Source organism: Amblyomma mixtum, chromosome 1 (assembly GCF_055824585.1).
Source record: "Amblyomma mixtum isolate Tamu chromosome 1, ASM5582458v1, whole genome shotgun sequence".
Lineage (NCBI taxonomy): Eukaryota > Metazoa > Arthropoda > Arachnida > Ixodida > Ixodidae > Amblyomma > Amblyomma mixtum.
This window is the reverse complement of record NC_143012.1, coordinates 269302053-269320930: the sequence shown is the minus strand read 5'-3', so window position 1 is coordinate 269320930 and position 18878 is coordinate 269302053. Positions and strand designations below refer to the sequence as shown.

General features: G+C 43.4%; 1 protein-coding gene across 2 annotated transcripts in view; it reads right to left on the bottom strand.

Annotated features, from left to right (window-relative positions):
* Window positions 1-18878, bottom strand: part of LOC149371660 (cell adhesion molecule Dscam1-like) — a 324006-nt gene that overhangs the window by 27508 nt on the left and 277620 nt on the right. For both annotated transcript variants that reach the window (XM_089565897.1, XM_089565898.1), the window contains exons 15-21: window positions 16092-16240; window positions 14386-14517; window positions 13980-14150; window positions 10923-10993; window positions 7826-8078; window positions 6392-6487; window positions 4290-4475 (exon numbers count right to left, since the gene is read on the bottom strand). In XM_089565897.1, the coding sequence (XP_089422023.1) occupies window positions 4290-4475; window positions 6392-6487; window positions 7826-8078; window positions 10923-10993; window positions 13980-14150; window positions 14386-14517; window positions 16092-16240 (1058 nt within the window). The remainder of the gene's footprint in view (window positions 1-4289; window positions 4476-6391; window positions 6488-7825; window positions 8079-10922; window positions 10994-13979; window positions 14151-14385; window positions 14518-16091; window positions 16241-18878) is intronic.

The following is an 18878-nucleotide window of genomic DNA, read 5'->3' as shown; positions in this document are numbered from 1 at the left end:
GGAAAGAACTGTTTCGATGGTTGGTACAGCAGAAAAAAAAGAAACAATGCTTCAAGAATTCATTAGCTGCTTTTGTCTTGTTCATTCCCCGTAGTGGGTATGTGCCATTTTATTTGAGGCCAACCAACCAACTAATGCCCTGTGGTCTTCTATTAGAAATCTTTAGCCAACATATACTAGCAAAAGAGCCTGTAAGGAACAACTAGGCGTACTTTACCGAGATATTCATAAAAGGCGCATGTTTTTCCACGGGAACTTGTTAATGAAAACGTTCTTGCATATCGTAAGATTGCACCATTATAATCATTATAAGCTCAAATTACTCCTCGGTACGCTTAGAGTCTCCTGCTCGTCATATTGAAAAACACACCCAATTGGTATTCTATGGCAGTGTGAGCTTCTCGGCGCGAGAGCAGGACGAACTTTAAAAGCAAGATTATACTACATACCGGAAAAATAAACCAATAGCATCGATATGTTCATAGCAGTGTAGTTGCCTCTCAATAAAAATGACGTCCAACAAAGCCGAACTTGAACGTATCGTCGGTACCGGTCGTGCGAAAACGTAAGAAAGTTAACTGGGGATTTGCTATGAATGTTTAACGTACAGGATATACAGAAGAGATTACTAAATGTTGCTGCCGTTGGCACTGTCTTTGTCCTTAGTCTCGTCACAAATTTTGTCATAAATAAATAAGATAGTTGTTTTCTCTTTTTTAAGTATTTCACAAAAAAAGTTATGTTCGAACAAAGCAAAAATTTCCCAGATTTGTATACTTGATCACATTCTTAGTGATGTTTTCATTCTAAAAATGGATTGCTGAGCAAAAAATCTCTTTTTAAAGCAATTTTCCTCGGAGCTTGCAACACTGATGAGACCATAGATTCTTAAATGCGCAGTATTTTAACAGACGCATCAAAACACAACTTCAGGTACGTACCTACACGTAGCTGCGTGCAAGCTGCAGCGAGGTTTAATAACGCACAAGCGCTACCTAACGCGTCATTTGTCTTCATCAAAGTGGTATTCGTACGAGTACGTTTCGGATCCAGCAACTTTATCTCTCAACAAATTTCGAAATAAAATTCCTTATCTTTATCATCGCCACTGCCCGAGCTGCTCCAAGAAGCAGTTCGTTTCCGAGAAGCGTCACTACGCCAGCATCACAGAAGCCAACAACGATTTTTAAATTACCTTTGCCACGCTAGATGTGCGTCGAAGGCCAAAGCCCAATTTTTCTTATGCTTCCCCTTCCTATTTCAGAAGCAAATATCGATGTCAATGGACGAGCCTACCTCGTCGTTAGCAGTGAAAGAAAGCAGAACAGCAGCGGACGAAACGAATGCGACTCGCCATTGCCATTATTATCACGTACACAGTACACGGGTTAATCAAGAGTGCAAGCTGAAGCAGCCTAAAGAAAATTCATCTTAGGCTTTACATATCCATTACTAGAAGCGAGAACAGGATTCGCCGCTATGCTATGGGCCAATCCGAAGCTCAATCCGACGCTCAAATTCCGGTATTGAGCGAGGTACGCAGCTCGTTTTATTTTTTAAAAAATTGCAATGACTTACATAAAAGACCTGACCTTAGTATTTCCTGGGGGTTCCATTGCCTGATAGGTACGGAAACTTCCAGCCCCCTTTATATAGCAGACAGATACATTCTCCGCGCTAAAATTACTGGGTACCAGTCTGTACCGATAATGACTAACGTTGCGCACGTCGTATTCTGTGAAGAAACTTGTAGCTCAAGAAAAGGTGTGGAAGCGCAAAGAAGCAAGGACAAGCTCAAGTATAATTGCCCTTACGAGCAGTCTAGAAACATGTAGCTGAAGCTCTTCTTCCTACACTGAGAACCTCATGGTCGAGGAAAAGTTGGCTAACTTATATAAATACTATGATATGATTTGATATATTAGCTAGAAGTCGACGCCTGTCAGATAATGTAAGCAGGGAATATTCAGGGACATTATTTGGTTGCCGCGGGGTAATCAAGGCAAAGCAGAGCCAAATGTGCTAGCAGGTGTGGCACCGTGCAAGCAAAACCAACTTCATGCAACCAAGGTTGTGCCTCTCGACGAATGGTGTATTGACTTGGAAAGGGGAATTCCATTCCGAAGAGATACATCTTGGTTTTCGTATCAGACAGTATAGTAATGAGACAGGCAGGTTTTCGTGTGAGACAAACAGTAAAGTTGTATCAAAAACTTTTAGTGCTATATGCCATTTGGTTGTTCGTGTGTGAAAGAAAAATATGGTACTGTTGAACTGACTGATTTCGGAGTAAAGACTTTTTGAAACCTCTCAACACATGCAATCTAAAAGATGCACAGGTTCGTGTGACATTTCCAGTTCTTGTGCTATTGAAGGTCACTCAAATATTGTGTATTACGAGGCCGTAGACACGGATGACAATGTCTCAAGCCATCGCAGTTTTCAGATCACGGGAACTTTGTTTAATTGTCATGGTTTCCCGTTCCCTTTTCAGAGAAGCCACGCGCCTATTTACTGCTGAAAAATGCGGATAAGAATCTCAAAATATTGCTATTTTATCGCGCAGACCGCCTTAACCGTTAATTTCTGCACAAACAGGCAACGAATCGCAAAGCGATTAGTGTTGGAGCTCGCCATCTCTATTGACATTCACGGCTTTCGACCGGGGGGCAGTACTTCGTAATTGGATGAATCAGGCCACAAGTATGAAAGAGGTTGACCCTTTGTAGGGGGGAAAAAAACTATGGCCCACCAAGGCTGCATTATATTTTCGCGCGGAAGGTTTTATCCTCTCTTCGTAGGTTTGCGACTTTCCAGTCGACGAGAGCTGATCCCCTGCCTACCTCGAGGAGAGCACAATGACGCTGATGCACACAATCGAAAACCGCCATCCATCGCTGATCCGCTCCACTCTACCCTTCATAAGAGCAGCCCAGCACCAAATCTACTTCCTGTACTCTCCACAAAGCCTAAACGCACTAGAAGCCCAAGCAACAGCAGGCAAAAAATTCGCCATCAAATTCAAAGGCATAGTGGGAACACCAGCTGCCCTGCAGAAGCATCAGGCACTGGCCACCTTTTATGCGAAGCATACTAAAATAGCCCAACCCAGCCCCTCGAGCGCGGCGGTGTCGTTACCATTGACCTTTCGTGACCTCCATGTCATACCACGTGATGCGTGACGTCACAGCAGATGAAAAAATGGCTGAGGCATAACTTGGTTAAGCCTGGAGAATGCGAAGCATCACCGTGTCGCGTAATTTGGAGGCGCACAACCACAGCGACGGCGCGAGGTGGGCCCCCGTTTCTCCACTGTCGTGACGTCATCGTGTCACGTGGTGTGACGTCATGTATCACGTGATTTGGAGGCGCACAACCACAGCGACGGCGCGAGGTGGGCCCCCGTTTCTCCACTGCCGTGACGTCATCGTGTCACGTGGTGTGGCATCATCGTGTCACGTGATTTGGAGGCGCACAACCACAGTGACGGCGCGAGGTGGGCCCCCGTTTCTCCACTGTCGTGACGTCGTCGTGTCACGTGGTGTGACGTAATGTATCACATGATTTGAAGGCGCATAACCACGGTGAGGGGCTGAAGTGGTAGCTAAAGTAGTATGCTTCGCTTAAAACGGGGGCCCAACTCGTGCCGTCGCGCGAGGCGTCGTGACCAAGGATGACCACGTGGTGCGTGACGTCACAGCAGATGAGAAACGGGGGCCCAGCTCGCGCCGTCGCGCGAGGCGTCGCGACCAAGGAGGACCACGTGATGCGTGACGTAACGACATAGGAGAAACGGGGCCCCAGCTCGCGCCGTCGCGCGAGGCGTCGCGACCAATGTGTTTCCTGCTTCTGCCGCTAGGTGCGCTGTAGTGAACACGTGATGCTGGAGCGGCGGTATACAAGGGGGTGCGCCCCTGCCTCTGCTAGGCGTACACGGGATAGAATCATAGAGATGCCTCCTGGAGACAGGGCTGCTCGTTGGAATGAGAAGCAAAAGTTGCGGCGTGCTACAGAGACTGATGAAGAGCGTGAAGAACGTCTAGCCAAGCGGCGTGCTCGATATGCAACTCGGCGACAATATGCTTCGCATCTGACTAGGCTTAACCTAAGCTAAGCCTCAGCCATTTTTTCACCCTACTCATCCCCTTAGCACGGGGGCTGCCCAGCTGGGCACCGCCACCCTCGACCCACTTTTTCCCACCTTCACGTTTCAAACACCTTCAAACGCTGGTACAGTTGAGTCTCACTATACACAAGTTCTTCCCGTGATTTTATAATCATGTGCTTACCAGCGCCTCTAGTCCTGCCGTAGATTATGTCGCGCGGTTCCGCTGTACCCAGGCTGTTGGTGGCAGTCATGTAGAAACTGTACAATGATCCACACTTCAGTCCTTCCAATGTGAACTTGTTGGAGCTTGTGCTGATGGCCTTCTGCTGCCACTCGCCCCCTTCAGCTTGATAGTGAAGCACATAGTCTGAAAGAAAACACAAAGACGACGCCAGTTCGCGTAGAGAAATAACTCGGTACACCAAAGATGAATTTGAAAGTTGAAAGTTGAAAGTTTATTGAGTAATACAATAAAAGTTAAAAGCGTATACAGCGAGAGGTCCCATGGTGCAAGACCGCGGGCGGGACCTCCCATGAAAATAAATTTCAATATGCAACATAATATAAAATACACAACACATTAATTAGCGACGAAACAGAATAAATATAGGCACATAGTGTAATATTAGTTACTGAAATATTTAAATACAAACAATGTAATGCACGATAATGTAAAATAAAACACTCACAGATGCCGCGATACATAGAGTCAATAACATAACAAAAAAATCACAAATTAAGAAGGAAAAGCTTTAGTTTGACCTTGAATAAAGAAAGCGTATTAGTTTGTTTGATGTCTATGTTCAAAGAATTCCAAAATGATACGGATGAAAAATGAAGGCATTGTTTCCCGTAGTTAGTTCTGACCTTAGGTAGTAAAAAGTTATTACGCAGCGCAAAACGTGTGACGATGTTGCTCCCGATCGTGCCGGGAGAAAATATGCTTAGCGGGAGATAATGATGACGAATCTTAAAGAATAGGATACCAAGGTTGTAAAAATAAAGGGCCGAGATAGGTAGAACGTTTAAATCTATGAACAAAATGCGGGAGGGTGACATTCGAGGGGTATTGGTTATGATGCGCATGGCTTGCTTTTGCAGTTTTATTAAAGGCCAGAGATGAATATGATAGGCGTTACCCCAAGATGAGATACCGTAGTTTAAGTGGCTGTGAATGAATGCGCAGTAAAGAGATAATAAAGTTTGGACTGGAAAAAAGCTTCAGGCTTTAAATAGTGCACGTAACCCATAAGAAATTTTCTTGCACGTTTCAGCTACATGATGATTGAATTTTAGGTGAGGGTCAGGGACTTAGGACGTTTATGTCATGAACTCATAGAACTTATAGGCTCCGTCCGCGACAGAGATTGCGCGGAGAGACGAGAGTGTCACCATCTATTGGTATCACGTGTTATGTATTTTCCCCAAGCGTATTGTTCGCTGGGTATTCTTTGCGAAGGATGTTTCTGGGGAGGTATTGTAGTCGTGTGCGCTATGACATTTTGATTAGATACTGCTCGGTTCTCAATGTTCCCTTGTACAACTTAACTTTAACGTATGGGAAAAGAACAATTCATCTTTGATGGAAGTGTTCTTCGAGGGCGACTGAAGGCTTACGGTATTGTCACTGTAAACGGACGCAATTGGGTGCGTTAAATGGGCACAGGAGAAAAGGGCGGAAGTTGGTAACCACGTGTAATCATTAGTAGCATCTTTTTCCTGCGTTCAGAAGTGCTGACAAATCTCTTATTTCACTGTCTTGAACGCCGCAACTAACTGAGGACAACACCCTTTATTTATAGAGCTTACAACCGGAGCCAAATCAAATGATTCGCCACTCGCCGTTATTTTTACGGATGGCTCGTCACGAGGAAAGACAGGGGCTGCCATCTATGCGCTACAACAGGAAATGGTTTTCAAAATCGATCGGCAGGCTGAGCGTGAAGGGCGCCATCTGCGCGAGACTAGAGCAACCAGTGTGAGCTCTGAAAGCGGAATATATTCAATGTGCTCTGGTTTTAACGCTGGCGCGAAAGTATTTTTCAGAATGACTCCTTGCATTTGCATGGCTAAGACCACGAAACGTGTGCTACAGTACAGAGCTGCTTGGCTAAAAACTACTAAAAATGGGCGTCTTTGCAATAAGGCGTTATGTAGTCTCTTCCGTTCTCTTATCAATATGTGAGAATGGATTCATCTGCGGTTATGTGTTATTGTGCGACTCAGCGCTGCTATTAGCAAATGTAGCGCAGTGGAAGAAGTCGCTGACGCCACGCCACTTACCTCTGACCGTCATGTCGTCTGGATAACGTTCCCACTCAACGGTAACCGAACTGGTGGTACTGGATTTGAATATCAACGCGGGTGATGTCGGTGGCACTAAAAGAGAAAAAGGTGTAAGAATAAATGTTACAGATTATTAATACTACATCAAAGAGGAAAAATAGTGAATAAAATGTAAGTGGTGTGTTAATGTCGCCCTAGTTCTCCTAAACAATTAAATTGCGAGTTATACCTCTCTTTTCGATCGCGCAATCGTGCATTACTTTGAGAAGAAAATGTGAATAATACGTTATTCCCGTGCGTTATATTTTATCTCAGTGATAGTAACGAAATATGTTGTATACAGAAAAAAATTCGGAATGTCATTTTTTTTTCATAGCGGAACACCTCATTTGAAGAGCAGTCTCCAAAAGCGGCAGTGCACTGAAGAGCGCGAGCTTCCGTTAAGGGCACCATTCATGCATCGCTTGGTGACCTCGGCGCCGCATGTGACTTACGTATTCTTCCCATATTCCTCCATCTCTGAAAACAACCGTAATCCGACAGCGCAAGGTCTTGGAACTAAAGTGGGCGACCAAGAGCACAGCGGCAACGGAATGCTAGTGAACCGCTGGTTTATCTCCAATGTGCTTCTGGGAAATTAAGCATCCTAAGCGTCCATTTGAATGTAACATCTAAAAATCCGATTGCCTAAAGAGGGTTACAGCCTAGGCAGGCATATTTCTTGAATCGACCTTGTAGCTTTCACTTGGTTATTTAGGTTTTAGTGCGAAAATGTTTGGACCCCAATGACAAATTTCGCTGAGAGATGTAACTTCAAGTAAATTATGTTCTGATTCATGTGTTAATTTCTTAGCAGTGGTAAGGAGCGCTACGTATCACAGCGGCGATTACTAAAGATATGACAACTTGGAAAACGTAGAATGCTGCCTGACTATGAGGCCGATGGAACGTCTATGAAAGAGTTTCATTCAGTAGAACGCGGGTATGTATAAAACGTTGGTTCAGCCCTTACTCTCTAATTGGCCAGAACCTTTGTTTCACACCTGCCTCCAAAAAAGAAAAGACATGCCTATTTTGTGTACTCTCTAACGTCGAATTCAGTATCCTAACTTCTTTGTTGTATGCAATACGTGTGAGTATTCTGGTTAAGCTCTTGCTTTTCGACTGCGCTCCTACCGCGTCTAGTGTGTAAATTTTTTGCGTGTTTTTGATCCAGGTTTTTTTTTTTTCATGGCTCGACGCTTATCTCCACTATCTTGGGGCGTTATATCTTCAGTGGTGCGCATTTTCCTTCCAGTACTCACCGATTAAATTGCCGATTACAGTTCTCATTTCACCAGGCTAATCGATCAGCTGCAGCTAAAGAGCATTAGCAGAGCTGCGCTTTTAGTTTGCTTAAACCATCAGTTGGCATCCAAGGCGTTAGCGTACCAGCCTCAAGCGTCGTGGCGCTGATGTCGTCAGACATGGGTCCGGCCCCCTCGCTGTTGTAGGCCTGCACCTTGACCACGTAGGTGGTCTTCCGCTTCAGGTTTGTCAGGTGGCTCATGTGGTGCCGCCGCGAGCCACTGGCCTCCAGGGCTTCGACGTTCTTGTACTGGAACTCAGCGTCCTCACGCTCCTCCTCCTTGTAGCCAATGTAGTAGCCTTGGATTTTGCCGTGCTGAAGCTCCTTGCGCGGGGGCTGCGTGAGTTGACCACAGTAGAAGCAATGAGGCTTCGAGAGCAAGGCGTCGCGCCTTGAATATGGTGTGTTTTTGGAGTGCGAAGTTTCTGAACAAGCAGCGGCAACCGTGTAGGTTTCGTCAAACGTTTGGTTTGCTGAGATTTTGAGCTCTCAGAAATCTAATGACTCTCAAGATGATTTAATGAGCGTCAAAAGCGCGCGAAAACACTGACGCGAGCAAAGGCACACTTGTGTTGTTTTCTCCATTTTTACCGTGGTAAATTATTATGCAGAGAAAACTTCGCGTACTCTGTATACTGGAAGTAATTGATTATTTTCTTGCAAATGCTAAAATATGTTCTCGTTTCTTTGCATAACAAACTGCTTGAAAAACACACAAGTAGCAAACGACAAAAGGGTCGGTGTGAATACGCCCCATGAAATGCAGTGCAGTCCAGAGAGGTATCTGTGGACGCCATGTACCACTTCAATAATGTTTCAGTGACAGACTTGCAGAGCTGATGTTTAAAAGACTAAGCTTTTTTAAGAAACATTCCCATTTCCCGATTGTTTCCCACTGTGGAGTCTGCGAATTTCAAAATAAGTGCAGTGTAGGCTTGGGCAGAAATTGTCGCGTTTATTTATGGCATTGGCACTTGTAGAAGGGGTAAATAAGCGCAGCCGTATTCTCGATTTATTTCAGTGCGTTTGGCAGTCGTGTAGAGTGAAAAAAAAAAAAAACACGCACTAGTTCTATTGTTCCCGTGGTGCACTAAAATGATAGTTTCAAACTCGTTCTGCCTTATTGACTCTTCAGGCTTAAGTACTGGACTTTAGTGTACACAGTCAATGAGTACTTTAAGTTAAGTAAGCTATTCTATTAACATAACAGTACGCTCTATGGCGATTTAAATGGTAGCGATAGAACATTGATTTCATTTTATGTTTACAAATACCTCCAATAAACAAATAAACTTAAGCATGCGGCATTGTATCCGGTAACCAAGACTGTAGTTAATGCTGCATACCCACAGCAGGCGTATTATTCTTTTGACCCTCACATACATAGAGTTTCTTACTATTACCTAGACGGAAAGCTGGCAGCCCGTCTATGGGAGTTTGCATGGCGACCCCTCGAGACCACTTCAGCCACCATGGGCGCTCAAAGCATCATGGGGCGGTGAGCTACTTGTTGCGGAACTGCAACTTTTGGCCAAAAAATAATAGAAAAATAAAGCTGTTTGATAACTACAAACGTCCTAATATTCAATATCTTGTCTAATGATTGTAACAAACGAGCAGAAAAGCATTTAAGTGCAAAGTTTGCCCAAAATAAGAGATGACTAGCTTTCCTATAGGCCAAGTGATGAACACTAAAAAAAACTAATATTGCGTAATTAACAAGCGCACTTTTAAAAGTAAATATGTTTTCAAAAAAAAATTTTGTTGCTTAGATACTTTAATAGGTTTTTTAATGACATTTCGGGAGAGTAAAACCTTTTATTGGCGTCGTGTGTCGTCGCGTTTTCACTACTATGGCTTTTGCACACTGCGTTCGCGCGAAAGTCGTCTGCGCACACACGGACAGCGTTTTTGGAATGAAACATCTTAGTAATAACACTCCGTGTTCCCGAAAAACTACGACTGTTCCGCAACAAGTAGCTCACCGCCCCATGATGCTTTGGGCGTCCATGGTGGCTGAAGTGCAGCGCCGTCAGCTTTCCCTCTAGGTAATAGTAAGAAACTCTGTGCTCACATATGCTATGCTAATCGACCAGACGATCGTGCAAAACGCTGTCGGCACCAAAGCATCATGGCAGTCAACGTCCATTTTCTCTTCTGGATGTACTAAAAAACAATCTTACTTTCTAGGTAGAAGCGTTCGCGAGGAGTATCGGGAGAAAAACCGCAATAACTTTTTAATATGATCAAAGTGCTTCCCGTGCGCCCTAGAGTGCAGGAAACGCTACAAGCGAACCTAATAAATCTGAGCTCTCCCATCCACTCTGAGTCCAGACCGCGAGGGCTATAGGAACACACGTCTTGTTACAACTCTCAGTTTAGAAATTAAACAAATTAACGCTTGTTATGGTGTAAAAACGATAAGTTACAAAAGTAAAAAGTTTCAGAATTGATTCCAGGAGTGGATCAGGCAAGGACAGGACGGCCGTCTCAGGATAGCTGGATAGCTATCCAGGATAGCAGTATGCTATTTTGAGCTGCGAATATTCTGAAAAGGCACGTAGTTTTTCTTTTTTTTTTGATCAGTTCGGTTGCTGCGCTCCAGCGACTAACGGGTAACTGCCCCTTTGATTTATATTTGCTTCATATTGACATATTCCTCTAAAAACTATTGACTAAATGTAAGCACTCCTTGATTGTGGCATGCGTACGCTCTAGCTGAAATAAAAAGAGTAAGCAAAAAATCTTAATATGCTGCATCTCAAACTCAGAATAACCGATCCAACAAGCTCTTGAGACCATATTTAGAAATTTCAGAAGTTGGTAGGAAAATGGATAGAGTTGTCGGGTTTCTTCAGTGTTTTTTACTGCAATCGAACACTTAGACCGCAAGCGCTGCGCTCTGGGGGAAATATTGCGCTGCAATTGAACGGAAGGGTGCGATTTTCATCTAAATTATACAGATACCAGCAAGCCGGTTAAAAAACAAGTCGAGTCTTCTTGTACTGCTATTTCCACATCCTGTCTTTTGTGAGCACCGCTACATTCGACAGATGGTGAAAGTAGTAAGGTTGTGGAATTATATAAACACCATTTTTAAAGTAAAAGCAGAAAATAATTATATTATTGAAAAAGAAAGGAAGCGCATGGAATGCAGTACAAACAATAAGATTTCCTTACCTCCCACGTCACTTTTAACGATTGGGAGCCGGTGGCTTCGACCTTGACATGAAGTGGGGGCCCTCCGGGTGCTGCAAAATGAAAGGACTATAACCACACGGGGCATTGCAGAAATGAGGTTTGTAATTTAGCGATAATTTAAGCAGAATGCTCCTCCAATATAAACGACCACGACATTGCAGCATAAACCATTTACCTCGAACCACGGTCTTACACCGTGCCTCAAACTGGTTCTTTATCTCGAAGTTAAGATTTACTCGATGAAAGAGTACACTAACGCTCGCTTTGCTGTAAAATTTGTGGGCTCTGTTGCATGCAGCAAGAACGCGCTATTTTACCACGAGTAGAGTGCAAGGCGATTGAGTGCGCAACAATTAATCTGCGTTTTTCGTTTTAGAGGTTTACGAAATATTGATTTGGGGACGTGACGGTTGTAGAGGCACGCATGTAGTGGACCACCAGGTTTTACAAAACAAAATCAAAGCAAATTTACAGCACAGCAGAGAAACATATTGCGTTGAACACTTCCAAAATCGTGGAAGATAATAGATACGTAGTCCTGGTGAACAGTTAGCACATCCAGTATAAAAACAGCGCGAAAAAGCGAAAAGGCAGGAAGACGGAACGAACACGACAACACGAGCGCTGACACAAAAGATACTGTGCCGTCCGTTCGATAACTATATAGGACGATTTTAGAAAGGATCACACATTATGTAACCGGTCGACATCTATCATTTAGCTCATATGTATTGTTTTACCTGCTGACCGAAAAAAAAGGATCTGCAATTATTTCTGTCCACAAAAATATTTCGAAGCACGAAAATTCATGATCACCAAAATGTGCACATCGGAACTTACGTGCCCTGCTGTTTTTGACGGCCCTTGTAGTGAACAAGTAAAGATATATTCGAAGAAGAGGTCAGAAAATTTATACCGAAAAACATAAACTGCCGTAGAGGGCGTCCAGTTATGTTTAGCGATTTTAAGTTTTACTGTTTTTCTAAAATTTACATACATGGTCCACGAAAAGACTTTGGGGTGGTTTTAGAGGTTCTTATCTAAAAGAAGAAATAAGCTATAAGAGCAAACTTTTAACACCTCATTCTGCACAAACCCTCTAGTAACCAGTAAAAAATGCAATGGACGTATCTTTCACAAATAAAGAAAAATATCACTGCACAAACTATAATAAAGCACGGAACCAAAATATTTTCGCCGGTGTATAAAAGAAACAATTCTCAGTATTTTTTGTTTTATACAGACATTGTGCGCAATACTACTATTCATGAGTACGGATATACATTATATTGCATATTATTGTTGCTATAGTAGATGAAGCGCTTATAAAGAAATATAGACACACAGATATCATTTTTTAGCACATTGCTGTTTCTGGCAACTTTGGTTACAAATAGTTTGACATATCTTGCAAGGGTTGCGGGAAAACCTCAAGAGGATATTTCTGCTATCCTCAGAGCGCACCTAGTAATGCTTTTTGATGGAAATTTAAATTGTTTTTAGATTTTACAAACTTCACGTACAACAGTTTCTTATGTTAACTTTCGAGGTCTTCTCAGCCAAGAATTAGACTATTATTGCTAGATTTCACTGCGGCATATGAAAAATTGTGAATTTGGAGGTAGAAAATTCATTGATATACATTTAACGGTAACGAAGTATTTTTGTTCCAAGTTGAAGAAAGTGCCTAACAAAAAAAGGTTCTGCAAACCGATTAAAAGTTATTATTAGAGATATCTACATACTATTCCGAGGCATTCTTCACTGTATGGGTACTCATAAGCATTATAAACGTGACGCGTAATATTTTTGACAGAGGAAACACGTCTATGATACCCTTCTGAAAGGCTCGAACAGTTTTTTAGTTGAGAAAAACAACCTTTCTTCATCGTGTATGAAACGCCGGACGTTTGCTTTGAGAGCGATATTAACGATTTAAATGAATGATACGCTTAATAGTGCCATTACCTAAAGCAGCACAGGAACGCACAACCGATGTCTCATTTACCGCGATACGTAACGCAGACAATCACTTTTACGCTGCTGAAAACTCATAATGAACGTGCATTCGTGGACAAACTAGAAGGCCTTAACCCTTTGTATGGGTGATTCGAAGCTCCCGCCTCGTGGTGTGATGTTCGTGGCGGTGGTAAGCCCTTGCTCCATGTTCATGGTCAGGTTCTCATAACGCACGCGGCAGCACCTCCTGCTTTTGTTAACATAAGGAGCATTTGTAATCATTTTGGTGACTGAATGAGGCTCTAGGATTCATCTTGTGCCGTACCGTGGCTAAAAGGAAGTATTGCCTTGTGAAAACAGTTAATATAACGTAGGGCCCGTCAGTGTTGATGAAAAACTCAGAAGCGGTGAGGCACTCCCGCTATTTGTGGAAAATAAACTGCATTAGTCAGCCATGTTTTTTTTTTCAGTTCCACGCTCTTTCAAAAACCGGGTTCGCCAATGGAGGATGAGTGACGCTGAAGCATAATAATTATGTTTGAGAGAAGAAACAATGTCAAATTTTCAAGGTTTGAGATGCAACATTTTGAAAAACAACATGAATTTCTTGTTTAAGTATCTTGCTAATTTCAATATGAAATAGCGCTCTAAACCCATCATTATGACAGCCGTGAGTCTTCAAAGCCAAAAAGTTGGTTGAGGCTTTTAACAATGCCGAGTCAGAAGTAATTCAGATGACCGAGTGTTTCCTAGTCGTTTCTCGCAACGCGCTAAACGAAAGCATAAACATTTACGCGTAATGTTTTAGACAGGCGGACTGATACCAAATAATTTGTGAGCCAGAAGAGAAAAATTATAATAGGTATACGATGTTAACTTCCCAGATTTCTGTGTAAAGGGAATAAAACGCCTCCCGTACTGCCGCAAAATTGTTGCGCTGCCTTTAGAGCGCATTATTCGAAATACTGACATCCAGCATAAAGTGAAATATAACTTAAATTTTCACATCACAAAAACACAAAGCTTCGAAGACCAGAGCCAAAATCACAATAGCAGGAAAAGAACGAAGTGCAGTACCTTCTTCGCTCGTCGTCACTTCAAGCGTGTCACTTGGCGGACTGTGGCCTAAGGCATTTTCTGCGACCACCTTTATCCTATAGGTTGTCATTGGCAGCAGCTTGTAAACAATGGCCTTATTTTCGGTGCCGGGAACGGAAAGGTGTGAGGGTGCTCCGGTGGCGTCCCAACCTGCCGAGAGAAAGCGTCGTCAGCGCCTCTGAAAGCCACCGCATCGCCCGGTCGCCTCCTGGTAATGAACTTTCTCTAAATTAATACGCCGCTTTCACGAACTCATTTCCCGCGGCTGCTCGTAGGCGCTGCTCGCGTGCTCTTATCAAAATGATCTCCCCAAGTTGGAACTGTGACAGGCTCTGCAAAAACGCTCCTGCGATGTTTTTGGCTGAAAACGCCCAAAAGCACTTACTCGTCGTGTTCGTGAAGTGGACGTGGTATTTCCGTATGGGACTGTTCCCATTGTATGATGGCGACCAGGTTATCTCTATAGTGCGACTTGAAATCTTGATTGCTCGAACATCAGCCGGCGAAGAAGGAGGCTCTGCAAAAGGGGACAACGTTATATTACGAGATAGTCTTCCTTGATATTGATAATAATGATAATGTATACGTTGCTCAGTTCTGCATCAACTTCACACAGTCTTAATAAATGACTTATTAAATATAATTCGGAATAATTTAGCCGAACGATGAGGTTTCAATGAAAACACTTTAAACACAGGTGGAATGAAACGTATACCTCCCGTTTAGAGTTTTTTAGATGTTCTTGTCTATTCAAAGCTAAAGCTTGCCCAATGCATCCTTCAATATGTTATAGTGAATGAAGGCACATGTATTCTATTGTTCGTCTGCAAACACAAAAACATGAGGTGGAAGTAACAAGTTATGCCCCACGTGAATCTGTAACACAAAATTCATTTAGCGCAAAAAGAACAACTGTTAAAGCTTATCCGATGCCTACAGTTGAAATTATAAATATTAGGCGCAAGAGACATTATATCTGTTACATAACTCAGTTTTATTCTCGTTATTTCATAACCATTCAACACCATGTCATGGATGTGAAAATCGTATCATTGTATTATGCTATCATCAACCTTCACTCGCTCTTTCCCTTTCCCCAGTATGGAGTAGAAGGCCAGGGCCATTTTACCACCGGCCGACCTCTCCTCCACATGCCAATTAAAAAAAAAACAGGAAACATCTTCATGAGTGCCACCCGTTCCTAATCTGACAGCGATAATGAGAACACTGAAATCTCGAATTCAGGAACTCTTAAGTTTGATTTGTTCCATCTAAAAACGCAGCTGTAAAGCGGAAGACGACAGCTTCGTTGCATGTCTGATTGCACATCAACAACATTTAACGCCATGATATTCTTAAAAAGAAGCAGTCCTCTAGATGTCTTCTTCGATCAGGGCTGAAAAACACTCACTGTCATGGTTTACGCTACATATTTGGTACATTTGAGTTAGGTTAGGTTACATGAAAATGATACGAAGGCCGCGGTGAAAATGTGACTCAAGAGAACTGGACCTGTTATCTGGAGAAGACGTAACAGTTGTTCCTTTCTCGTGCATTGTTCGGAAAATCGTCGTACTCAAAAGGGGCACAGAGGAGAACTTCACTCGTATATTGTTCGCAGTACAAATTGATTCTCTAGCCCTTTCTGTATATGTTTACGTTTGTCCGGCAGCAAAAATAAAAATAAAAATAAGGTGCAGCTTACACAGCTTAGAAAAATGAATTTATAAATCTTCCCGACAGTCGATTGAAGCTCTTGACAGTATTACCGATAATGTCTCGTTGCCACCGCTTTGACGGGATAAAATAAGTAAAGTCGACCCGCGCCCAAACATAGATGTCGACCCATGCATTTTACTTGTTGCGAAAACTGCCGGTATTGGCGACACTTGTATCTCGTTTCTTGGTATCTTCTAGTTTGTAAAAACTCTATTTTCAGCTAGAGTGGTACCTTAGAGATTTGAAAACGCTACCCTATCAACAAATCCTGACTACTATTATTCCTCAGTGTCCCTCTAAACACAATCAGTCAACCACTTAAATGATAACGGCGCAAGTCAGCTCTCGTTCTCCAGCGTACAGTGATCTTACCTTGTACCAGGAGCTGTATGTTTGTTTCGTCCGAGCCGTAGGCGTTTCTCACTATGCAGGTGTAGAGAGCACCGTCTCTTCTCTCCGCTGATGAGATCGTCAATGTCGAAGTCATTTTTCCCGCCGAAGAATCAGCTAGGAGGGTGTATCTGGGAAAAATCGAGTATGCTGAAATTAACAACTATACCACTACAGCGATAAGTCTGACGTGCTTCTCAACGCAAATTACGAAAGGAAGGCACTAAATACTGGATTTTATCGGAGTGTCACATAATGTGTCTGCAACGACATTACTTCGACCCAGGAGCCGGCCAGGTGAACATCAGGTTATCGAATGCTGTGGAAGTAGTCTACGCTGTGATATTGGCGCTCATCAGACAAAGAGAACAGTTTGTACGAAGGCCGTACCGTATTAATTTCCACTTTTGCATCTCCCTCACTTCATGGCCCACCCTATTGTTCGTTGCTCCTACCATTTGTAGTCGAGACTGCTTTCCACCGCGAGGCGGTCGCAGTAGTCGGATGCATCCATTTTGTTGTTGCCAGAGCTCGTTCTGGCCGAGCGGAAAGCATGATAGTAACCTGCAAGGGCAACACTGGACAACATGGTTGCTGTGGAAGAGGGTTGTGAGTTCTCTGGAGATTTACCGGCGACATGTGGCAGTGTGTGGCTAGTAGGCAGCATCCCGAAGGACCGTCATTTACTGGGTGGAAGGCTAGGAGCCCTGGCTTCCCTCAGTGCGATGTAGGCAGGCGGTATCACAGTTCGCTGGTCTCCTTCTCTTTTGGCGTGCGTCCTGCATTCCCGCTTCTACCAAACAGAAGGTGATACGTCAGGGTGCTGCCCGCTCTCTAGACACTGCCACGAGTCATCGGTGAATCTCCAGAGAGGTCAGACCTCCCACAAGAGACATGTTCTAGAGTTCTGCCCTTGCCGGTCACTGCCATGCTCTATGTTAGCCTACTGACATGCACAGGAAGCAAGTGCGCAGGCAACCACAAAATGAATGCATTCAACTCGTACTTCAGTGGGAAGCCGAAAGCGAGTGTCCACTACTAATGACAGGTGCAACGAAAGATAGGGCGCACTGTGCGATGCGGGCGACACAAAAGTGCAAATCACTATGGTATGGCCCTCGTAATTTAGTAATATGCAGCACTTCAAATATGCGCAAAGTTGAGCACACAAGTTTCCGTTCATCGAAATTCTCCCGAGACCGCAGGAAAGGGCACAAGTTTCAAACTTTACATCAAGGTAGCGAACTCCAGCTCTCATCTATTGATTCTTGAACGCTCGAAGTAAACAACCGGTGGTCCGCTTTATTCTCAGTTCTGAAATCACCTGTGTGCACGCGAGAAAATGCTTGAAGTAGTTGCCACCTAGCAGGCGTTTGTCGGAGCCGCTGAAGAGAACCTCTAGATGCTTTTTGCTCTATTAATTTTGTGAATCCTTACAACAGGAATGTTGCATACATAAAGGCTTGATTTGTGATGGTTATGTAGCTGCAACTTTTATTGCGGCTGTTCATTACTTGCAAGCACATTCACTTGATTTTTGGCTAGCTAAATATAGTGATTATAAACCGCATCAGAAAAGTTCTGTATATACGTCGTAGCTGTATTGCATCTTTCTGCCATCACGTATAAACTGTCATCAGCAGACGCGTGGATGTTATAAATATCAATCTGCCATTACTACAGGTCATGTTTCATAACATAGTTTATTAATGATATTGATTTCATGCTGACTGTGTCAATATTTCTAGCCAATGTGCCATTACACCGTGACAAGAGAGCTTTTGCACATTAGGAGCGTTTTGGGGGACAAAACCTGGTCAGATTCTGGTGTGAAACTGGGCGGCCTGAAAGCTTTTAAACATAGCAGCACGGGAGTAGCAGTAGGATACGGAAGAGATGAATGAATTTCATGAAGCGATAGAAACAGCGCCATCGCGCCGCGGAGCGGAAAAACAAGGTGCGCACAGTGCGTTCAACTGGCACCTGCAGATGGCGCCGCTAGTCGAAATAATGAGGCAGCGGTTTGTGAAAACAAAAACTCATTTTTAGCTGCTGAATCTTCGTACTGCAGTAAAAATTTGTGTTCTTTGCAATTTTCTTGCTACGTGCTCTTTAATTGCGTTTCTGACATTGCCTTGTTCGATAATGTTTAATCCGTGCGGTGCCATGAGCGCAGTAGAAGGAAAGTCAGAAAAAAGGAAAAAAAAAAAACGAGTACCGAAAAGACGATAATACAGTTCCATGGCCTTTGGAATAGACTCATGTCTGAATTTGACGGAATGTACCCGCTGTAGGCTTTCAGTTCAGCTTAGTATCTAAAAACAGCGTAGACTCGAACAACTGATAAGTCCCTGTGGACGTACCGCAGAGATTGCGTATTATTTCATATAATTGCATGCATGGGAGGTGCCCTGCCTGTTCAATATCGGCTATAGTCGGGTACAACTTAAGTCTGCAGTGAAGCTCCGCCCACATTCAGCCTCCGCGCACAGAATTCCTCCACGACGAAAAAGTAGTCCGCTGCTTAAACCTTTCTTGTTACCTAAACAAGAAGCTTGTCACGAGAAAAAAATTATGAGCTCTAGAATTTTTATACGTGGATTGTTTGATACAGTCAAGCATTAAAAAGCTGATTTCGTTTACTGTTGCGATTGGCCAGCGGAGTAATACTGGACGCCGCAGATCGCGACCCAGTGTTAACAACTGCTGTTTTTTTAAGTTGTATCCTACTATAAACGTTTTGCGCTGGAGTGCTCCGAACAATATCAG